This window comes from Nuphar pumila, chromosome 15 (assembly GCF_984573655.1).
Source record: "Nuphar pumila chromosome 15, dmNupPumi1.hap1.1, whole genome shotgun sequence".
In the NCBI taxonomy this organism is placed as follows: domain Eukaryota; kingdom Viridiplantae; phylum Streptophyta; class Magnoliopsida; order Nymphaeales; family Nymphaeaceae; genus Nuphar; species Nuphar pumila.
In genome coordinates this window covers 21,020,019-21,041,200 of record NC_143263.1, presented here as the reverse complement: position 1 = coordinate 21,041,200, position 21,182 = coordinate 21,020,019, and the positions used below count along the sequence as shown (strand labels likewise).

The following is a 21,182-nucleotide window of genomic DNA, read 5'->3' as shown; positions in this document are numbered from 1 at the left end:
AGACTTATGTGCTATATGTAATTACTCTATCTATACTACCCCCTTTATTATGAAGTCTTATGTACATTGTATAATTGTAAGGGGTAGTTTAGTCACTTATTTTCTTTCTTGTTGCCCTATTTTGTTCTTTTAGAAAGGGTTCGACTGTACTGTATTGGAATATCATTTTGGAGATAATAAACCACAACATGCAGTGTTGCTTTCTCTCCCTCTTGTGAACTCCAGTAGAAGATTTAACACTACCTACCAAAAACCGATAAGGAACTGACAAAATGTTTAAGTTCAATGGGAACCTAGTGAATGTGGCCGTTTGATGGTTATATCTGTGGGAAATGAAGAGAGAGATTCATCCTGTGTTGTGGTTTTGTGATTTTGTTACTCATGGGTATTGGAACATGATGAAACCCAAGATCTGGATCTGGATCCAGTCTAGACCCAAATCACGTTAAAGCCCTTTTATTACCCTCATGTTGTAATCTTCATTTTACCCCTTATTTGTTTTACCTTAGAGTTATAAGGTTGGGGTCAATATTGTAAAATCAATAGTGTGTTATTATAAAATGATTGAGTTTCACGTTTTCCTCTCTTGATTGAGAAACATAGTTACGGAAAGAAACCAGTCTTTCCTCTTCTTCTCTTCTTGCTTATCCTGTGGTAAACCTGGCACATAAAGACGTTATCCATATTCTAATAATGGGTTATGAGAGTGTTCTTCAGTAAGTTCAAAAGTATTGATTGTCGGATTAAGCCAAAACTGTATCCGATTATAATTGATTGAGGATATGTTTTTGATTTTTTGCTGTTGAATCCAATGGATATCCAGATTTGACATACCTGAATCCAATTACATGTAAAAAAATTGGATTTGGTATGAGCTTTACACCATCGAAATTCAAATACGAATATGAATCCGTTAAACCAACATCTGATTGGACGGATCTAGTATTGGTCACATCTGACCTGAATCCAAACCATTTTCATCCCCGTGTCATGGTTTTGTGACTTATGGGTTATGAGAGTGTTCTCCAACAAATTTAAGGCATTGATTGGCTTTGACTAGCACCACTTGTGCTATTTACAGATCACACAGGTATCCCAGAGTACTTGAACTTGAATATCTAAACTGAGCCTTGTTAATGGTTTTTATGCTTCAGGCTACACAAGTGATGGTGGTCATTTTCCTGAAACTATTTATGAGCGTTAATTTCTAGTTCTGGAGCCAAATCATAGTCCTAACCAGCTATAGCATGAAAACATCCAGTACTTTTTGTTTGTATACATGCCATCTTTGTCTGTTGTCACGACGAGAGTTACAAGTTTACTTTGTTCATTTGTTTATTTATTAAATTATTTTTGGTTTTATGCCAGAAGTTGGTGGGCTATTATAAGTTCAAGAGCAAGACACACCAAGATAAGCTTAACCCAGAAGGTTTGTGTAAAGCAGTAGTGTTTGCTTTGCTTGTGAAGGAGGAGCTTGAGTCATGGCCCGAGAAAAGTAGACGTCACCGCACGTGGCTTTCGATCCCAGAAGCAGTAAAACAATGCCGGTATCCATGGATGGAAGAGGCTCTTGGTGAATTTTCAAGTTGGCATGATGCCCTTCAGCGGTGAACTAGGGCTTCTCTTCCCATACTAAAACTAAAATTGTCCCCTTCTTGGGACTGCACTCAGATGATTTTGTTTTTTCTGCTTATCCTTTGTTTCACTATTTTCTTCTCCATTTTATTCTAAGGAAACAGAGATCGTTTTTTCGGGGATGAGATGCGGTCCTTCAATTTCCATTCACTGGACGTTTGCTGTACATATTCTGTAATACTGGGTTCTTTTGTAACCCCAGAAATTATGTTGCAGATGCTGTTTCTCAGGTTTTGCTGGTTGAGTTAATAGCAGTCTCAGAAAAGATTGTGGCCATCCCTACTACTATTGTGGTATGTGTTGATGCAGCCATATGTATTTACTTCTGATAGTCAAAGATTTGACTTGCCATTTATATTTTTGTATTGCATTATTCTTCAAAACAAAATGACTATTGGACTCTCATGTAATTAATAAATCAGACATCAGTTGGAGCCAAACAAGCTTGTTGAAAACTACTTGGCTTGGTATCGTTGTTATGATAGGTGGAAGGCAGCTATCTGCGTTAGTTGAGAACTTTATATTCTTCTTATAACCTACTCCATGTTGTTGTGTTTGTAGGCCGTTGGGATTTAACATCAACAATGGCACATAGCCAAGCTCAAAGTACTTGCTTTTGTTATTATTTCACTGGTATGGTGTATGGTGCTGAAAAAGTATGAAACGACCCCACAAATTCCAATACATGATAAAAAACCACCTTACCAGTGAGGTGCAGTTTTGGAGAAATGATCTATATAGCCCTCACTAAATCATGCACTACCAATACTTGAGCATGGTGATTTGCATTTAGTGAGCAACCAAAATAGGGAGTAATATTTCTTCCGCGGCCATGAGATCCACTAAGGGCATGAATTGCATGGTTGCCAAAGTTATCTCAGATTGGACTATTGGCCAGCCAAGTAATATGGTGGTCTTGGTAATAGCCTAGAGTCAGCTCGAGTTTGATGGCTGACTCAAGCGAGTCTCAACACCCTTCTCTCTCTCATACAGATTTCTTGAATATTTAAAGCATTTGATAAAATCTTACTCCACATTTTATTTTGACCACGAATGCAATAAGCCAATTATGATTCCTTAATTATTATAAATGTATGATTATAGATGTCGAGATTGGCTAGATATGATATTTAAAGATTTAACTTTTTATATTTATGATTGGTTTAGGTAATTTAATTTTTATAATATCATATTACATTTCATTCATGTATTGTTTATTTTTAATAAATTAAACAAAAACCGTGACTCAACTAAGTCACTGGGTCGGGAGGGTGGTGTGTTCTCCCCCGAAGATGGTCATTAGCCACAGTGCGTGTTTGGGGGTCCCAATGAGTGCCACGTATATAAGCACATGGGGCTCGTATTCCCGTGTGTGCCGGCATCACTTAGCATCGGAGTCTGGTGCGGTTGCAAAGACTTAAGTACCCTTTCCTGCTATTCTCGCCATGAAACGATGGCTCAAGAAAATTACAAAAATGTCCTTCATTAAAAAAAATTGATGGTTTGAGAAAAGGACAAAAATGTCCTTCATTCAAAAAGTTGAGGATGACGTTAACTCTTCAAAGTCCAAACGTTCCATTTTCGCTTTAATCACTAAACTTTTGCACCATCTGCTGTAACAATAGCTCCCTTTGACAACGCAAACTTTGCCACCAGAGTAGCAGCCTTTGCCGTCGTCTTGAGTCGAGGTTCTCGCCTTGGTTTTTAGCTTGTGTTACAACACATTGCCGCCTTCTCGTTCCTGCCTTGTGTTACAAAACATTCTCAAGTTCACGATCGATTGGTTCGATCATTGGTGGGCATCATAGGTCATTTGTCCACCATCTCTTTTTACAGTCTTATCTTCTTTTTTGTTGTCGTTAGGCATTATGGAAGAAAGCAATGACGCACAAACATTGCAACAAGTGCCATTAAGGCATCGTGAGTAACTTTCTATGTCATCATGCTATCGTTGAAGAACGTATGTCGTTGTGAGTGTCATTAAAGCATTGTTTTGTTATTGTAAGTGGATCTTGTCCTTTCGATGGTTGGAAACTTAACGATATTTGTAAGACGCTGGGACCTATTGACAAGAATGCTTGTTTACAGATGCGAGGAAGGACCTCTACCCCATCTGGTATCCTCCATTCACTCAGTATATGCAATGTATCACAAATCGTGGTTGAGTAACATACTACCGATTTGTGAGATATTGTTTTGTTTGTTAATATCGATTTGTAAGATATTATGTTGAATTTTTGTATCGATTTGTAATATATTTTGCAATATGTATATTAATTTGTAAGATATTATGTGTTTTGTAGTGTCGATTTGTAAGCTATTGTGCTGAATTGTCGTATCGATTTGTAATATATTATGCGATATGTATATCGATTTGTAAGATATTATGTTTTTTCTAGTATCGATTTATAAGACATTTGTAGAAAGACTTTAAAAATGTATGTGTGCAGAAATACATTGTTATGTGCTTGCGATGGCGATTTTCGTATTCAAATCACTGCTCATTTAGCGATTTCTATTGAAATCACTTCACAACATCGTAAATATAATTAAATCGCTATCTTCAACACACATATACGACAAATCGTTTCTTTTATTGGCATGGTAAGTAACAACTCGATGCATAGTATAAGCAAATAACAAATTGCCATTGCTTTTATACTATGATTCATTAAATTGTTTCTTTGACTTGCTTAACCTTATCGGTATTCGTTGTTATATGCATCTTGAATAAATCGTAGTAAACGTATGCACTTGCTAACACAAATTGACATCTTGCTTATAACAGTGGTGAGCTTATCATCTGGTTGTAATGAAGATGATCTATCTCAATCATTTGAAAGATATGGAGAAGTAAACATTTATACTAATGACGCACCTCAAGAAGTGAACATGTGCACTAATGATGCACATGATAACAAGGGTGCATGCATTGAATTCACTCTTGACTTGAATGTTCCAGCAGAAGAAATGCAATTCGATAATGAGGTAGACGATTGTGACAATACACTTATAAAGGTGCATGCACTGGGAATGTACATGATAGTACACCTGACTCAGTTCCCGTAGAAGGAATGCAGTTTGATAATGAGGATGCTGCATATAAATTTTACAATGATTATGCCTTAAAATTTGGCTTCAGTGTTAGAAGGTATTCTTGGTCAAAAAATGCACAGGGTGTTGTGGTGAGAAAGACATATGTTTGTTTTAAGGAAGGTTGGAAGAAGTTAAGTGGAAATCCAACAAGGAGCATGCCAGAATCAAGATGTGGATGTCTAGCGAGAATGGTGTTAAGAAGACTTCCGAATGGGAAATATGTAGTTCATACTTTAATCAGTGATCATAACCATGATTTATCTACTTCATTTATGACTCCTATGTTAAGGTCACATCGTAAAGTAACTAAAGCGCATGTTGCAATTATTGAAATAACTGATAGCATCGACATTGCACCAAGGAAGACATACAATTTGTTTGCGCACATAGATGGTGGTCGTGAGAATGTGTCATTCACACCTATGGATCTAAGAAACCACTTGAGAAGAAAGATGACAGATAACATGAAGAATGGGGAAATATGTTCTTTGGTTGATTACTTACAGAAGAAATCAAACATTGACCCTAGTTTCTTTAGTGTAATGCAACTGAATAAAGATGGATATGCTGTGAATATGTTTTGGGCAGATTCAAAGTCAAGAGTAGATTATGAATGCTTCAATGATGTGCTTATTTTTTATATGACAGTGAAGATTAATATTGAACAGTGGCCATTTACGCAGTTTATCAGAGTGAACCATCATTCACAGAGTTGTATATTAGGCAGTGCTTTTTTGTACGACCAGACTAAGGAAAGCTTTGCGTGGTTGTTCAGAGTATTTACACCGACAATGAATGAGAAGCAACCTGAAGTTGTACTTACAGATGGTGATAACTCAATTGCGGTTGCAGTATCTCGTGTGTGGCCAGCTGCACATCATCGCTTATGTTTGTGGCATATCTTTCAAAATGCAGCAAAGAACATAGGACACATATTTAATTAGAAGACAGAGTTTGACAAAAAGTTTACTAGGTGTGTACTTGAGAGCATAGACAAGATCACCATTATGTCTGATTAGGAGGAAATGATTTAGATATACGACCTTGAAGATTGTTTGTGGTTACCAAATTTATATGCAGAAAAAGAGAAGTGGGCATTGGCATATGGAAGACAATACTTTTGTGCAGGTATGATAAGCACACAAAGAGCGGAATCTATGCATGCCACACTGAAGAAAACCCTGTATTCATGTTTAACAATGTTTTGCTTCATGGAACAATATGAATTATTTGTAGATGCTCTTAGACAGAATGAGCTTGAACAAGATGTGAAATGCTTCAATACACGCCCTGTAACTTTGGGCATGAAAATATTGATGCGACCTGCAGATCTGTATACACTAACTGTATTTGAATGGATTAAAAAGGAGGTTATACATGTCATGAATTGTAACGTAGAAGGATGCGTGCAAACTGAGAATATGCACAAATACCATATTGTATGGGAGGGCGAAGAGCATCAAAAAAGGTAAGAAGCACATGTCACGTACAATGTTGACAACGAAACAGTTGAATGTATGTACAAAAAGTATGAATTCAAAGGTATTTTATGTCGTCATGCATTAAAGGCACTTAATGAAGAAAAGATACGAGAAATACCTGAGTCATATTTAATGCGAAGATGGAGGAGACAAACAAAGATTGAACTGTTGGATACAGATAATGTCAGTCAATTTGGTGTTGATGAGAAGTGCCACACATCCTCCCATAACCAACAACTATGTAGGTCATTTATGCATGTTGCAGATTTGACATCGAAAAGTGAAAGCCTATGTATGTATGAGAAAAGCGTCAAGAGAGTTACTTGAAAAAGTGCAGTTAATTCACCATCAGTCCGCTGCAGTTCATGAAGACCAGTCGAAGAAAATTGTAGCGAACAACGGAGGTAAAAATCATGCTTCCCTTGACAGTTCTGAGAAGTTGCACCGAAGCGTAAACATCATCTTCAACAAGTCAGGAGTGAACGTTGTAGATTATGATGAAAAATTCACCTAGCGAAGGGTATCAAAAGAAAACTTGCCTCTGATCGCAGTTGTCATAGGACAAAGGGTAGACTAGAATTGGTTTGCAAGGAAAAGTCTAAGAAACAACCAACCTCTAAGCAAAAACAACCAAGCCCTTTGCACGAACAGGTATGTAAGACATTATATTGCTTTCCATGTAAATTGCATTACGTGAAGCAATATCTAACTTGTGTAATTTTCAACATGTAGCAATACCCTACGAATGTAATTTCCAACATACAACAATACCCTACAGACGTAATTTCCAGCGTTGTAACCTCCAATCCTCCAGACCAGTTATTCCAGAATGATAGCTTTAGTTTAACAAGTCTTTTGGTATGTAATCAATGTTGAGAGGATGTTTGCATTTCTTGTAAAACTTAATGTAGTGTCTTATATTGTTTTGTTTCTTGACAGACTCAGATCCATTCGAAAGCGAGCTATGGAACACCGGAATCACGTGTTAATTCTGTTTAAGTCTTACCATAAAGTTAGTTGTCATGCCTCTTTGCATGACCTAATTTTCACATTGTCAGATTTGTTAATAGTTTAACAAAATAGGAGGTGAATATGCTTATACACTGGATGGTCTTATTAAGAAAGAGTTTTTAGATGAAGCCATTTTCATAAATCGTGAGCCACAAAAATAGAATCATATCTTTCACATGTATTAATAATAGAATTTTGTTTAATAATGTATCTTTCACATGTATAAATCCTTGTAATATGTATCATTCACATGTATAAATCGTAGTTAGTGAAAATCATGAAAATCGGGTATGAAAATCAGAAATTGTATGTGAACTCAGTATTTATACAATTAGTGATAATCATTTTTTCATCTAGCCTTCACATATACAAATCGTTATATATAAACTGTATCATCCATATTGTATGGGAGGTCCTCCACAACATCCGGTATTGTCCGAGAATAATTCATTTACAAACAAAGCCACACGATGTACAAACTTAGTAAAGAACAAATCATGAATAATTTAACGTTACAAATCGATGTAACTTTATAAATACAAATCGATTTCGTTCACAAAGACTAACAAAAACATATCGTTGTGGCACTAACTTCATAAATACAAATCGATTTTCCAGTCCTGGGTAATTAACGGGAATGGTTTACAGCAGATGTCATTTACAACCGATAACTTTAAAACTACAAATTGATGTCATTTATAACCGCAATCATTTACCAAAAAACCTAGTCTTTTTTATCTGACCACAATGGTTTGGCTTAGATAAAACACATGACCATCATCATCAACAAAATTGATATCATCACCAGTAGGTAATTAACAGGACGTCTAATTGTATAAAAAAAACAAATATGTTTTTGTTTGTCTATGTGAACGATATCAATATGTAATATAGCGATTTACTCATAACATTTTGCAATTGTTAATTGGATTTGTACTTTACCAAGACTACATATCGTGTTGATGCCTGTACACATGCATAAAACCCTGCAAAATATAAAACCCTAATATAGATCTATATATAGAACCCGACCCAACCCGTTGTCTAGGTCTTAAACCCTAATCTATTTAACCTCTCTTCCTCTTTCTTTTCTGCGACAGCGCAGCTTCTTCTTCTTCTTTTTTCTCCTCCGCCTTCTTTTTCTTCTTTTCTTTCTTCTTCTTCTTCCTTATATTTTTCTTTCTTCTTTGTTCTTATGTGTTCTTTCTACCTGTGCTTGATAAATAGAGGGGGTGATGCAGATGTTCATCTATTTGATCTATTCCTACTGTCGGACCCTATATTGTTCGCAAACCATACTTCACAGTTGAAAAAATATATGCCTAATCTTCGATATACTTCATGACAAATACGTAGGGTGAGCGATCTATCATGTAGCCCCTCGGTTCCTGACCTTTGAAGCTTATTGTCAAGAGCGCACCAATGCTAGAGTTTCTAAGAATCAGCCTTAGTCTGAGGAAAATGATGTAGTGAGCTGCCATTACTAATGAGTTCATTTGCTTGCAGAAGATGTATCCTCAACATAGAAGGACGCGACGATGAACGATACAGATATTTTGGTGATCTCTTCTATAAAAATTTAAGTCTCTAAAAGATAGATATGTGTTCGACAAAATTATCCTCCCATAGATATTATAACTAAATACTAATATTTTTTCTATATGAATTTGGTTGTAAATCATGTGGATTTGTAGTTACGAAGTTACGACAAGAACGATATGTCTTTGTTTGTATTTGCGAACGAAATCGATTTGTATTTAAGAATTTAACTCATTTTGTATCGTTGAAGTAAAACCCAAAATCCTTAAACCCTCAACCCCAATCGTCTGTAAAAGCAATTAAGAAATTTTGTTGACATAGACATTGCCCGTAAAAGCAAATCGCGATAGCACGTAGCCTTCATATGTCATTATGTAAATTGTGATGGCACTTATGGTTCACTTAGAAAAAGCTCATTGTCTTAAAGACAAACTTCAGTGTGTAAAACGCAATGCTATAATGATTTACACAATGACGTCTATGTCGGTCACAACTGGATAAAAATTGCTTTGTGTATGAGTAAAAATTATGGTACAAGTGCACTATCAATGCTTGTGCACCTCGTGATCGTTGTTTATGAATGTTTGTGCAAATCATTTAAGCCTTATATAAATGCTTGTTCGATTTTAATTTATGAAGGTTGATCATTACAACTATTTGTTCAGTGACATTTGTGTGTTACACTGATTAAATTAGATTTATACACTTATAGAAAGTCACGTTAAAGAAAACTGTCAATGCTTGTGCAAACCGTTGCCTATTTGACACCACACCCGGGCGCCGGTGTGACGCGTCGCTTTCGGGCGACGACCTAGCAACCCTTGCCCATTTATCACTGCCTCCGGGCCTATAGAGTACAGTGCGTCGCTCAGTAGGGAACACCCCAACGAAATTCTCATATTGGTTCATATTCATAAGGTATGACTAAGTTTTTATGTTGGCTGTCACTGGCCTACCGCAACCCTCCTCCTTTATCCGGGCTTGGGACCGGCAGTATATAACTAAACAGTTATACACAGGCGGAGTTATATATATATATATATATATATATATATATATATATATATATATATATATATATATATATATATATATATATATATATATATATATATATATTTGTATGAAGCTCACCTTTCGACCTAACCAAGGAAGTCGATAAAAAGGATATCACAACTATTAAGGATACCTGAGAAGTCATCGGAATGCTGTAAAAAGATTTCAGGAAAATCGCCGCAAGAGGAGAGAAAAAAGGGTTAGGGTTTTAGAAGAAAATAGGTTAGGGTTCTAACAGGAAACAAATGAAAAAACTAAAAAATAGAACCACAACGACTTTATATATGAATCAGCCAGCATTCAAATGTATGAACATCCAGAACAAAAATTCTACTGGAGTGTCGTACATCATTTGCGAATGTAGTACCATATTTGTGACAGTCATATCATAGTTCGAACATTGTTGACATTCACAACACGTATATGCAAATGTTGTCACACATTTGCGGACTTCCTTGAGGATCAATCACTTAAAGGAGCTTCACATGGGAGGTCATGAATGTCGTATTATATACATGCTAATGTTGTCACATTTGTGGATCTCATTGAGCATAAGTTACTTAATGGAGTTTCTCATGGTAGCTAGTGAATGTTTTACCATATATGTGAATGTCGTACAATTTTTGTGAATATTCTTCCGATGAAAACTAGCTATGTTGGAAAATTTTGTTATGCAAAATTCGTGAGGTCCGCACAATTATCATGCAAATCTACTTTTGAGTGAGTTTCCAATATCTGGGGGCAACATATCAATATGTCATGCAAACCTTAAGAGGTTCTATAGTGTGAACGGTAAAAAGGTCTTAAAAAGTCCGGCATCTGCAATTTTGGACATAGGATGATTTTTTTTTGCAAATTATGGGGCAATTCGAAAAATGTGTCATTTTTTATCTTACATTAATCATTTTCCAATGGTTTCATCATAAGTTAATTCTATTGTATTTTACTATTTCAATATGATGCCCAGATTTTCCCACATAAGAAGTCAAAAACATAAAAATTAAAAAACTGAAATCTTTTGCTGTTATTAAATTTTGGTTACTGTGTTCCACAACCGCTGCAAGATTCCAGAGTAGGAAGGATTGAAATCATTGTCTTTTTTTTAAGGTAGGAAATGAAAAAGCTGGAGGATCATCCCCTAATTCATTAATGTATCGGTATTAACAGAGTTACAATGTGAATACAATCATCAAAGATCATTGATGGAAGGCCGCCAATATGGCCGGTGGCTTGTCCTTCCAACAAAGCAGGTCTCTAGTAGCATCAACCAATTGAATCATGACACACAGATTGAGACACGGATCAGTGAGCACAACCCGCATACTGCTAAGGATAGAAGTTGATACCTCTACCTTCTCTGGGAGCGGAAGAGCGTTTCCTCATCTTCATAAGTTCACCAGAGTAGAACATGCGTTCCATGGAACAGGCAAATAGCACTCTTCTCTACGTTTGGTGTGGAACTCCTCAGGAATCTGAATAGAGACCTGTCCATTATCAACCAACGGAGGAGGTATAGCCGTGGTCAACTCATAGGCCACTTTGCAACCAACCATTTGGGCCCAGGAAGGATCAAGGCCCTTGTTAATGTTGTTCCGACCACCCAGGCCAAAATCTGGTGATGCATCAGCTTGAGGGTCGTGGTAGTCCTCACAAACAGCCTTACCCTTTTCCATGGTTCAGCCTGACTACTGCTAGTTAGTATAAAAGCGGAATAATGGCTTTCTGTTAGTGATAAAAAATGGTTTAGCACTTTCTTAGGAATCACATCATTCCCCAACTCTGCTGGATGCCCATTCAAACTCTCTCTCTCCCAAACACAATAAATATGCAATGCGCTAGATGGCACAGCAGTGTCATAAAACTCTTAGCACAATAAAATCGAATAGGCAATCACCAGGCAAATAAAATTAATTTGAATTACCATGTAGCATGTATCCATACAGTCTTGCAAATACAAGTACCAACAACTCTTTACTTACCTTACACAGGGACACACATCCCCTAAACCTATGGAACACATCCCCCAAACCTATGAAACACACTGAGGTTTGACAAACAAGTAGGAGCAGCAACATCAAACATGCTCCCAAAACAAAGAATGGGCAGCCATCTTTTCAAACCGTGCCATACATACATGAAATATAACCTGCTAATAATCTGACGACCAACAAACCGATGGCAATAATGAAAGCTATGCTGCCATTTTAGCTCTAAAGACCACAACTGCCACCACCAAAAACCTCTTACATGAAAGAATTAATGGCAAAACAACATCCATACATTCTTCACTGAACCAACTAGAATAGATCTACCTTTTTCTTCTGTATGTCTTGCTTCCACTTTGGCTGTTGATAGAATGCTTCCTTCTTCGTCCCAAGGACTTTCTCAAACTCCGTGTCTGATAGGTAAGACTGCAAAATTTAAATGAAGGTGAGAAAAACTGAGCCGTTGTGAAATTTGGTCAAATAAAAAGTTTAGTGCCATGAACACCGAACAATGACGTTCATTTCACATTGGTCACCCACAATATTAACTTGAAAGTTTTTTTTGAGAGAGAAAAATATTAACTTGAAAGCTACCTCAATGAATGATGGCTATTTCAATTTCTTTCCATATCCAAGCAAAAGATATGTGAACAATACATTCAGAGTATAATGCAACTTAACTAACCTCTCTTCTTTTATAGTCAATTCCACTAACTGGATTAGTTGACTTTGTTTTAAGGCGTTCATAGCTGAAAGTGCTTCCACTGCTTCCATTCTCATCGGACAGCACTTCTTGCTTCGCCACTGCATCTTCACCATTGTACTCAAAAAGAGATACACTTGTTTCTGCAGCTTCCTTGGCATTCGCCACTTCTTGTTGATCTTCGGCTAGAGGACTCCCTGCATTTGGACTCTTGCCATCTGCAGTTTGGTATTGCAGCTTAGGAATTAAAAAAGGAAATGGAGTTTGACTTCAGTACTGAAAGTTTACTAGAAAATACAAAATTTTCACATATTGGGCAATGATAGATAAGCAGCTATAGTAATTCAACCATTATCACAGATGTCACTGATATTTTGAGAATTTCACAGTATTTTTACTATAAATTAAAAAACCTATTTAAAGTTACAACATTGAACTATTTTCAAATTATTTAATTTCAAAATATTGTGGCATTATCACAATATTTTCAATGCATTTATTTTCTTATTTTAAGAATAATTGTTGTTAATCTTTCTTGACTTTGAACTTTTATATTCTCATACATTTTTTGCCAAAAATGGCTAAAATCTATTTTATTCTGCATTATTTTTTATTTTTTTCCGTTGGGCAGGTGGTCTAGGTTCAAATCCCATAAGCGCCACCACTTCCGCAAGCCGAAGCGTGGTGACACCCTGGGGGTGAGGGGTAAGCCTTCAGAGTTTTACACTGGCAGGACAGCGACCATAAGTATGACAGGCAGAGCCAGAGCGACTAGGTCTCTGATCCCGGGGCGGTTTCTCCAAGTAAAAAAAAATGCCAAGACTTCTCTGAGAAATATGTGACTATGATCACAATCTATGGGAATCTGACACTCAGCAGGGTTAAATCACATGGTGATACCGAGAACAAAAGCCAAAGGCAACGTCCCATCATCTCATAAAGCCAGTTGAACAAAATCAGTGGTACTCATGAAATTAATAAAAAAAGTTGAGGAGATTTTGGGATGAAAGCTTCCATAATTTTAAAAGCGGCATCCAAATGCAGATTTCACACACACACACGCACACACACACACACCACAACTATAAGAAAAATATATAATGTTAGCAACAATCAGAAAGAATATTGATTGAAGACCTGCAAGACTACTACATACTTTTAAAACTCTTGCTCAGAAAGGATTGTGTAGCTTATCCTTGGTATTATCAATAGCACCAGTATCATACTATCTAGAGAGTCAAAGTTGCAGGCATTATTTAGTGAATCAAACCCTATAGATGTGTGTGTTATGGATTGTGTACTAAAAAACAGAATTGGTTTAATAAAAGTTGGTTTTTAATTGTAAAGTTTGGCTGCATTGTGGGATATTTGATTTTTACTTTGCTTTATAAATCTGCCTAAACATCTCCTATTTTACGATATATTCTTCACTAGCTTTCAGAAAAAAAAGTCTCCACTAAAAAAGAAATCTGGAGGCCATATCTGTCTGGTCAGATCCACAAAAGCACAAAGCATTCAATGCAATGCAGACATACATCACACAATAACTGAATGAACCAAAGGCAGCAAAAATCCAGAAAAACAAAACTTTGAAAATCAAGAGAAAGAAAAGTAACCCCATCATTGCTTACCTCGAAAAAACAGAGAAATGATGCAATTGGTAATAATTTGTTCTATTAACTTGCTGACCAGATATTCTAACATTGATATTATTTAGATCAATGGTGTATGTATCATACAATATGATACATACATAGCGTTACTATAAGAAATACCGATATGATACACACTTGTATTGCGATACGAGTGCATATTGTAAATGTATCATATGATACAATCCTGTATCTAAGTCACACGGACTCGACTATAAGGTCGACACGCCCCGACACGGGTGCGGCTTCAGACATGGGGCGGACACGGTCAACCAAGTGTCAGACTCGGTCAATGCACTGGGGCCGAGTCTATCCACATTTTGGACTCGGTCAACTTTGACCGAGTCTATTTTTGTCTATTTTTTAGAGCAAAAGACGTATAAAAAATTGATCTTTTTATATATTTTTTAATATATATAGCCGTGTCCAGTAATGGGCACAACTTTGACCGAGTCTTATTATTGTTATATATATATTTTTAAAATATATATACATATATATATAGCCATGTCCCCGTGTCCAAAATTTTTTAAATTGCTCCGCACTCGTACCCGCACCCATGTGACATAGTCCTGTATCATACGATGTGGGGTGTATCGTACGATACATGGTCAATACACTTTAAAAAGGATTGAATCATAATTTTTCAGTTTTGGGTTTTAAAGATCTCTTAAGAGTCGACTCTCTCATTTGTGTAGAAGTCATTAGAGAGGTATTCACACACCCTAGGACTCGTGAGAGTGATCTGGGAGCCGATCCGTGCGCAAGGAAAGCTTTTGTGGTTTGCTAAAGTAAAAGTGCATTTCCACCATTTTTTCACTTAAGTGGGTTAGGGTAAAAAGTTTGTATTATGAATAAAATTATAAAGTTACATTGGCAAAAATTAAATAATTTTATCAAGATAAAAACCAAGCTCCACACAGATGGCATTAGATGATCTGGCATGACAATGGGGCACTCAAGTAATGAGTGAAAACCGATTGAAATTCGAGTGCAACTATTGCCATAATATTTTTGTTTATCTAATATGAAAGTATGAATCATGTGGCATGTAGGGTTGATAAACAGGGCATGTTCGGGCTCGGCTCGTTTACTAGTGGATTGAGCTCATGGCTCGGCTCGTGTTTGTGTTTAGCAGAGCCGAGCTCGACTTGCCGAACATGAGCTGGCTCGTGTTAAAACATTTCATGTTATTTATACATAGTATATACATTTTTATATATTATACTTGAAAATATATATAACTTTTTATAAATTACACTTAATAGTCCATATTTTATGTATAGATTTTGCATTCATCCTTCTTTTTCATATATATTTTATGCATTATTCATTTTATATATTACACAAAATTTATATTATCCATAATATATATATATATTATCTATACGAGCACTATCGAGCCGAGCCGAACACCTTGTGTTCGAGCTTGACTCATTTAAGCTAAAAGAGATGTTTGTGGCTCGGCTCACCAACTATACAAACCGATCGCAATCGAGTTCATGACGAACCGAGCCAAGCCGAGTCACGAGCTGCTATGTTCGTTTACTAGCCCTAGTGGAATGTTCTTAATTGCAAGATATTTAATATTTTGCATTGTTCTTGTGAGATAATTGATGTTTGATGATGCCTTATGCAGCTCATAGAAACATAAATGATTCATATGCTATGTCACATAGGTGCGGGTGCGGCGATGTGGCACTTTAAAAAAACTTTGGTGCGGGAGTGTGGGAGGGTAGGGTGTATATATATATATATATATATATATATATATATATATATATATATATATATATATATATATTAGCAATTAACAGTAACACTAATGAAATAAAAAAACAGTTAATTTTTTGCCCTAATCCCCCGCCCAGCTCCTTTCATTGTATTTTTTTTGGGTCCAAGATTGGACATTTATGACCCTAGGTGTGTTGACCGCACCCAAGGCCGGCTTGACCGCACTGGGTGCCGCACCTGCACCTGCACCCGCACCCGAGTCATGTTGCATCGATGCGGGTGTGGCAACGTGCTGGTCGAATCCCTGTGACATAGTTCATATGTGATTTTATGGTTATATTTTGTGCAATTCATCATTGTTTCATGTGTTATGATTTTTTAGAATTTTTGCTAGTTTTTCTGATTTTCATGATTTTTTTAATTTTTTATTAAAAGATTATGATTTTGTATGATACAATATTATCTTGTTTTGGCCCAACCGATACGGATAACGATATGATACTTACAACTTTGATTTAGATTAAAGAATGGACACCACAAACCACCACCCATGGCCTTGAGAACAAGCACAATTGAAGTATGTGTTCCTCATTGCCTAGGCAAATTAGAAGCATTGTTTCTTTTCCAAAACCCTTTTTCTTTTACAATCTAACGACTTTGCCAAAACCATGGTAGATAGGTGAAGTTGAAAGTTTTCTTACACCTTGAATTTCTTAGAAGCAATGAGAAACAAGAGCATTGCATTAAAAGGCACACACCTGCTTATCAAGATAGATGAAACACTTTTCCCAATGCCGATAGGCAAAAGATGAAAACATAATTAGAATGTTACAAATATTACTTCCAGGCGAGTATCATAATAAACTTAAGTACTTCTATCATTGATGAAGCAAGAGTTAGTTATTTTTAAGTTTAGAAACTGAAGAAAAACAAGAACAAAAAATGAAGAATGGATAAGCTGAAGTACCAGGCTCAGTATTATTTTGTGAAGTCCTGAACCGGGGTGGAGTAGCTTCAGATGATCCCTTACTTTCAGCAGTAAGAACCGACGATAGTGCAGCTACAGCAGCTGCTCTTTGAGAACCTTGTCCAGAAGAATAACTAGCACGTTTTGGAGATGAGCCTCTGGTGCCACCAGAAGGATTAAATGCAGAAGATAATGCAGCCATAGCAGAGGCTCTTTGAGTCGAGCTCCCTCGATTGCCATTAGATCTGTTAACACTGTCAGGCTTCTGCAAACAGGGGATAATTTTATCAAGTTACAACCAAATGATGTACTATAACAGAAAATGACATAAGAAAATCCTTTTCCGATTAAAGCTAACACGAAGTTGAATCATCCAAAGCAAGATAATGGACCCAAGTCATTCTCATTACAATTACCAACAATTCAATATCTAAACAACGGTTGAACTCACAGAAAATAATTACATATTCAAAAGAAAAAGGTCCAGAATAAAAAATCATCACAAGGTCTGTTGCATTGATTGCCAACATGGACCACTTAATCCTTATGGGTCATAAAATAATATACTAGAAGTATCTAACATAAAGAACCTAAAAAAGAAAAAACGAAGAATAATGGGGAGAAAAAGATGCTCGGCAGACAAAAGGAAAAATAAAAGACCAATGATTTGGTAGGAAAGCCGAAAAAATATGTACTACTAACAGGACTAAGGGTCCCAAATTCATTAACAGTTGGGTCAAGAGAATAAATGGAAAGAGTTATGGCTCCAATTATAAGGAAAAACCAAAAGCAACAAGTCATGATAAAATAACTCATACACTTGCATAGGTTTCTAAAATCACAAGAAATAATAAAATAAAGAATGAACAAATTAGAGTAAGTCTATGGTACTCCAATAAAGGAGAAAATCAAGGACTCCTTTGAAATGGCTTAGGCATGTCATACAAGGACATGAAACATTTATAAGCGCTTTATAGGTTGAAGAAACCATTGGAGAGGAAAGACCAATCCAGACTTAGAAGAAGAATGCACCAATATGTGACATTGTGCAACATATATCAACTAAATATTTTAATATTAACAAATATGCAAGGGAAGAAGGATTTGAAAAGCTGACCTTTGCATGAACATGATAACTTTTACTTACGTCCCAAAGAGTATGCCTCAAAGCGAGTCATATGCTTGATGCCTCAAAGCATATGGCTCAGGTGGAAGGTCTTCTCAAGTGCACTTCAGTCGCATCATCAAAGAAGGGGGTCAAAACCCCCATTGACCATGTTAAGGCTGAAAGGCAGAGTTTGCCAACCCTGCACCCTTGCCCCCTTTCCAGTTTCTTCTTTTTCCCTCTGTAAACCCCAAGGTGACTGGTGGTGAACGATGAACTGTTACCAGTGACTGACAAAGAGCCACTGAAATCAGGTGTCAATTCTCGCTTGTGGTTCAAGGCTCCCACTCGAGAGAAGATGATTTATATATTTTTTCCAATGGCAAATCTTATTGCTATTAGTGTCGTTATCTTTTGTTTGACAGAGCTACTCACATAAGCATTAGAGGTTATAGAGATTTGCTATTTCAAGTAGTCAACATTTATGTCTACTTGACTGTGGTCCTTACGAAGCCCGTTCACCATAAAGCTTTTAGCTGGTGGAGGTGGAGAATATTAGTTAAGCAACATTAACTCATTTGTCACTAGCAATTTTCTCAACGATTCATTCCTTTCAAAACTTGTGTGGAACGTTGCATCTCCTAAAGTGGTAGAAGTTTCAAAAGCCATAGCTTCTAGTCTTGATGAGTTCCTCTTTTCTTTAGTTGTTTGGGTGTTCAACCCCTTACAAACCATCATGTTTTACAAGGGATAGCATGATAACATGATAAGATCAATTTCCCAACTATATAGTTTAGGAGCTTGGGAGATATACTGATCTGTGAGTATAAAACGCAAATTGCTTTGAATTGGATTTATCTTTGTTGTGGGGTTCTCCATATGAATCACATGGAAACCATATCCAAGTTTATATAGTTAGCTGGCTAAGATATTCTATATTATGTTTTGATTGCTTGTTTGCTTATTGTTTTTCGGTAAATTATTTGTTTCTTAAAATATTTTAATTATCTAATCGTGATACTTACGCTTCAATACCTCACTTCATGGATGTTGTAACATTTTTCCCCACCTCAACACCTTTAGAACATTGGTAAGCACATGAAGGAGAAGTTTAAACATCCCATCATGCAGCACAAATATTTGTTGCAGACATTTTTTTTTATTAATGAACAAGGTAGACATTCCAACTGTGGTATGGTAAGCCTCTTGCATCTTGAGCACTCTTCAGTCCAAGATACCATCTCCATCAATCGGGACTAACCACATATTTCCTATTTGAGAATTGGTGGCTATGCAGTGCAATAGTGAGCTTCTTACATCTCGAGCCCCTCTCGGATCATGATATCATCTCTCCAAATATTGGGACTATCCACATATTTCCTCTTTGAGAATTGGTGGTTATGCAATGTTTCTCTCTAATCAGAATGAAATTTGACCAAAGGTGCACACAACATTTGGCTACATAGTACATGATAAAAAAGCTGGATAAAATCAAGAGAAGACTACCCATAAGGGCTTCGCTCATTTGGTAGGGGAAAATCATGAATGTCACCAAGCTGAAGGGATGCCACAAGTTCGAATCCCATGGATTTTATTCTCTTCCGCAGGGCCAAAGCTAGGTGTACTTCTTGGTGGACAAAGGGAACCTAAGGTTTTTACACCAATGAATTCATGCATGACTGAGGTGGTTTTCCCTGATTATTGAAATAAAAATATTGGGAAGACTCGTCATTGAGGAAAGACAGCATGTAGAACTTGTCCACATGCACATAAGAATACATGAATGTGAACATTGTCTATCTGACTAAGCATGAGACAACAGTTTGGTAAGAGAGAGAGAAACTGAATTGAACCTTACATGGGAATGATCAAAGCATACAGCAGGATGCTGGTGTCAGACTCAAATGTTACATCGAAATGAAAGCTTGAGGAGATAGCTTAGAAACAAAAGCACCATTTTAGGACATACTGCAGGATATTAGTATCATCCATTCATCATCATCATGTGGTTAGGTTTAGTATTTTAGAAAAGGTAAACGAATATGTACCTCAATAAAAGATGGAATCCTATAGCCAATTATAAGCTTTTTCTAGTTATGCACTCGTAGAAGTCATTCTAGACAGTTTTAACATACTTCCACCGAGGTATGACAAAATGGAAGGATGCACAATTGGGTCCAAAGCCAAATTGGTTCTTGAAAAGCTTTCTGATGCCAAATTGGTTCATAAAAAGCTCTATGAAACAAATTGCTCAACCATTTTCTAGTGTAGCAAAACTTAACAAAGCTCCTTAAATGACTAAAAAAAAGAGAATATTCCACAAAGCAGTTTCTCCTTGATACAATGTTCCAAAGCTTATGATTATTTTCCTGACAAGACAAGCATTTTCCTGGCAAGCATCACATACACAGAGTATGATTATTTAAAAATAAAGAATAACAATTATGATATACAAAAATAGCAGGCAGAAAATGATCTGAAATAGTTTAAAAGAAAAACCCAATGTGGATAAATTGCAAAAGTTTGAAATCACACACCCAAACAGGCTGACAAATAGTTACAATAAACAAGGATCATTCAGTAAATTGGTAAAACTATTGAGGGTTTGGCATCAATTTAGATCCTAAAAAGTGAAAAACAAAATAGATAAAGATGTACCTCCACGGCATGGAATGGAGTTCCCAAGAGTGTCAGCAGCTTCTTTTGAAATGAATTTCCAGAAACCTACAATATTACATAAAATTAAGGTAGGTGAAAAAATAATATGATGTATGTATCTGCTTCTAAATAGAGGGTGTGTGAGTTCTATTAAACAAAAGATAATGTTATAGGATGAGACCTGTAAAGTACATCAATTTCCAAAGAGAAGAAAAGCAACTGAGACACCAAACCTAGCTGACCTCACCCTATACTTTTCTCCAATCATTACAGAAAGCCTTGATGTAATAATGCCCTATTTCAATATCAATCCTTTTAACCCTTATAAACACCTCCATTTTCATAAGTTGAGGGTTCCAAAACATACCTAGAGGATCTATCTCATGGACTTTTAAACACATTATAATTGAAAACAAAAACAGAACACCCCATAAATGATAAAAGCCAAAAGTTGAATGCCTGATACAGAATTAAGATTTTATATCATGATACATGGATGAAATTTGGAATCAACATAATATCTGGATACTAGATATGAAACCATCATACCAGGAGATATT

At 36.3% G+C, this 21,182-nt stretch overlaps 2 protein-coding genes across 2 annotated transcripts in view; one reads left to right on the top strand and one right to left on the bottom strand.

Annotated features, from left to right (window-relative positions):
* Positions 1–1,963, top strand: part of LOC149814756 (nudix hydrolase 16, mitochondrial-like) — a 32,411-nt gene extending 30,448 nt beyond the window's left edge. Inside the window, exons 4-5 of the mRNA XM_089989924.1 lie at positions 1,369–1,607; positions 1,740–1,963. Of these exons, the coding sequence (XP_089846050.1) occupies positions 1,369–1,607; positions 1,740–1,884 (384 nt within the window). The 3' untranslated portion in view covers positions 1,885–1,963. The remainder of the gene's footprint in view (positions 1–1,368; positions 1,608–1,739) is intronic.
* A 9,756-nt stretch (positions 1,964–11,719) lies between these two features.
* Positions 11,720–21,182, bottom strand: part of LOC149814755 (villin-2-like) — a 48,192-nt gene continuing 38,729 nt past the window's right edge. Inside the window, exons 20-23 of the mRNA XM_089988283.1 lie at positions 20,623–20,688; positions 16,860–17,124; positions 12,489–12,724; positions 11,720–12,229 (exon numbers count right to left, since the gene is read on the bottom strand). Of these exons, the coding sequence (XP_089844409.1) occupies positions 12,116–12,229; positions 12,489–12,724; positions 16,860–17,124; positions 20,623–20,688 (681 nt within the window). The 3' untranslated portion in view covers positions 11,720–12,115. The remainder of the gene's footprint in view (positions 12,230–12,488; positions 12,725–16,859; positions 17,125–20,622; positions 20,689–21,182) is intronic.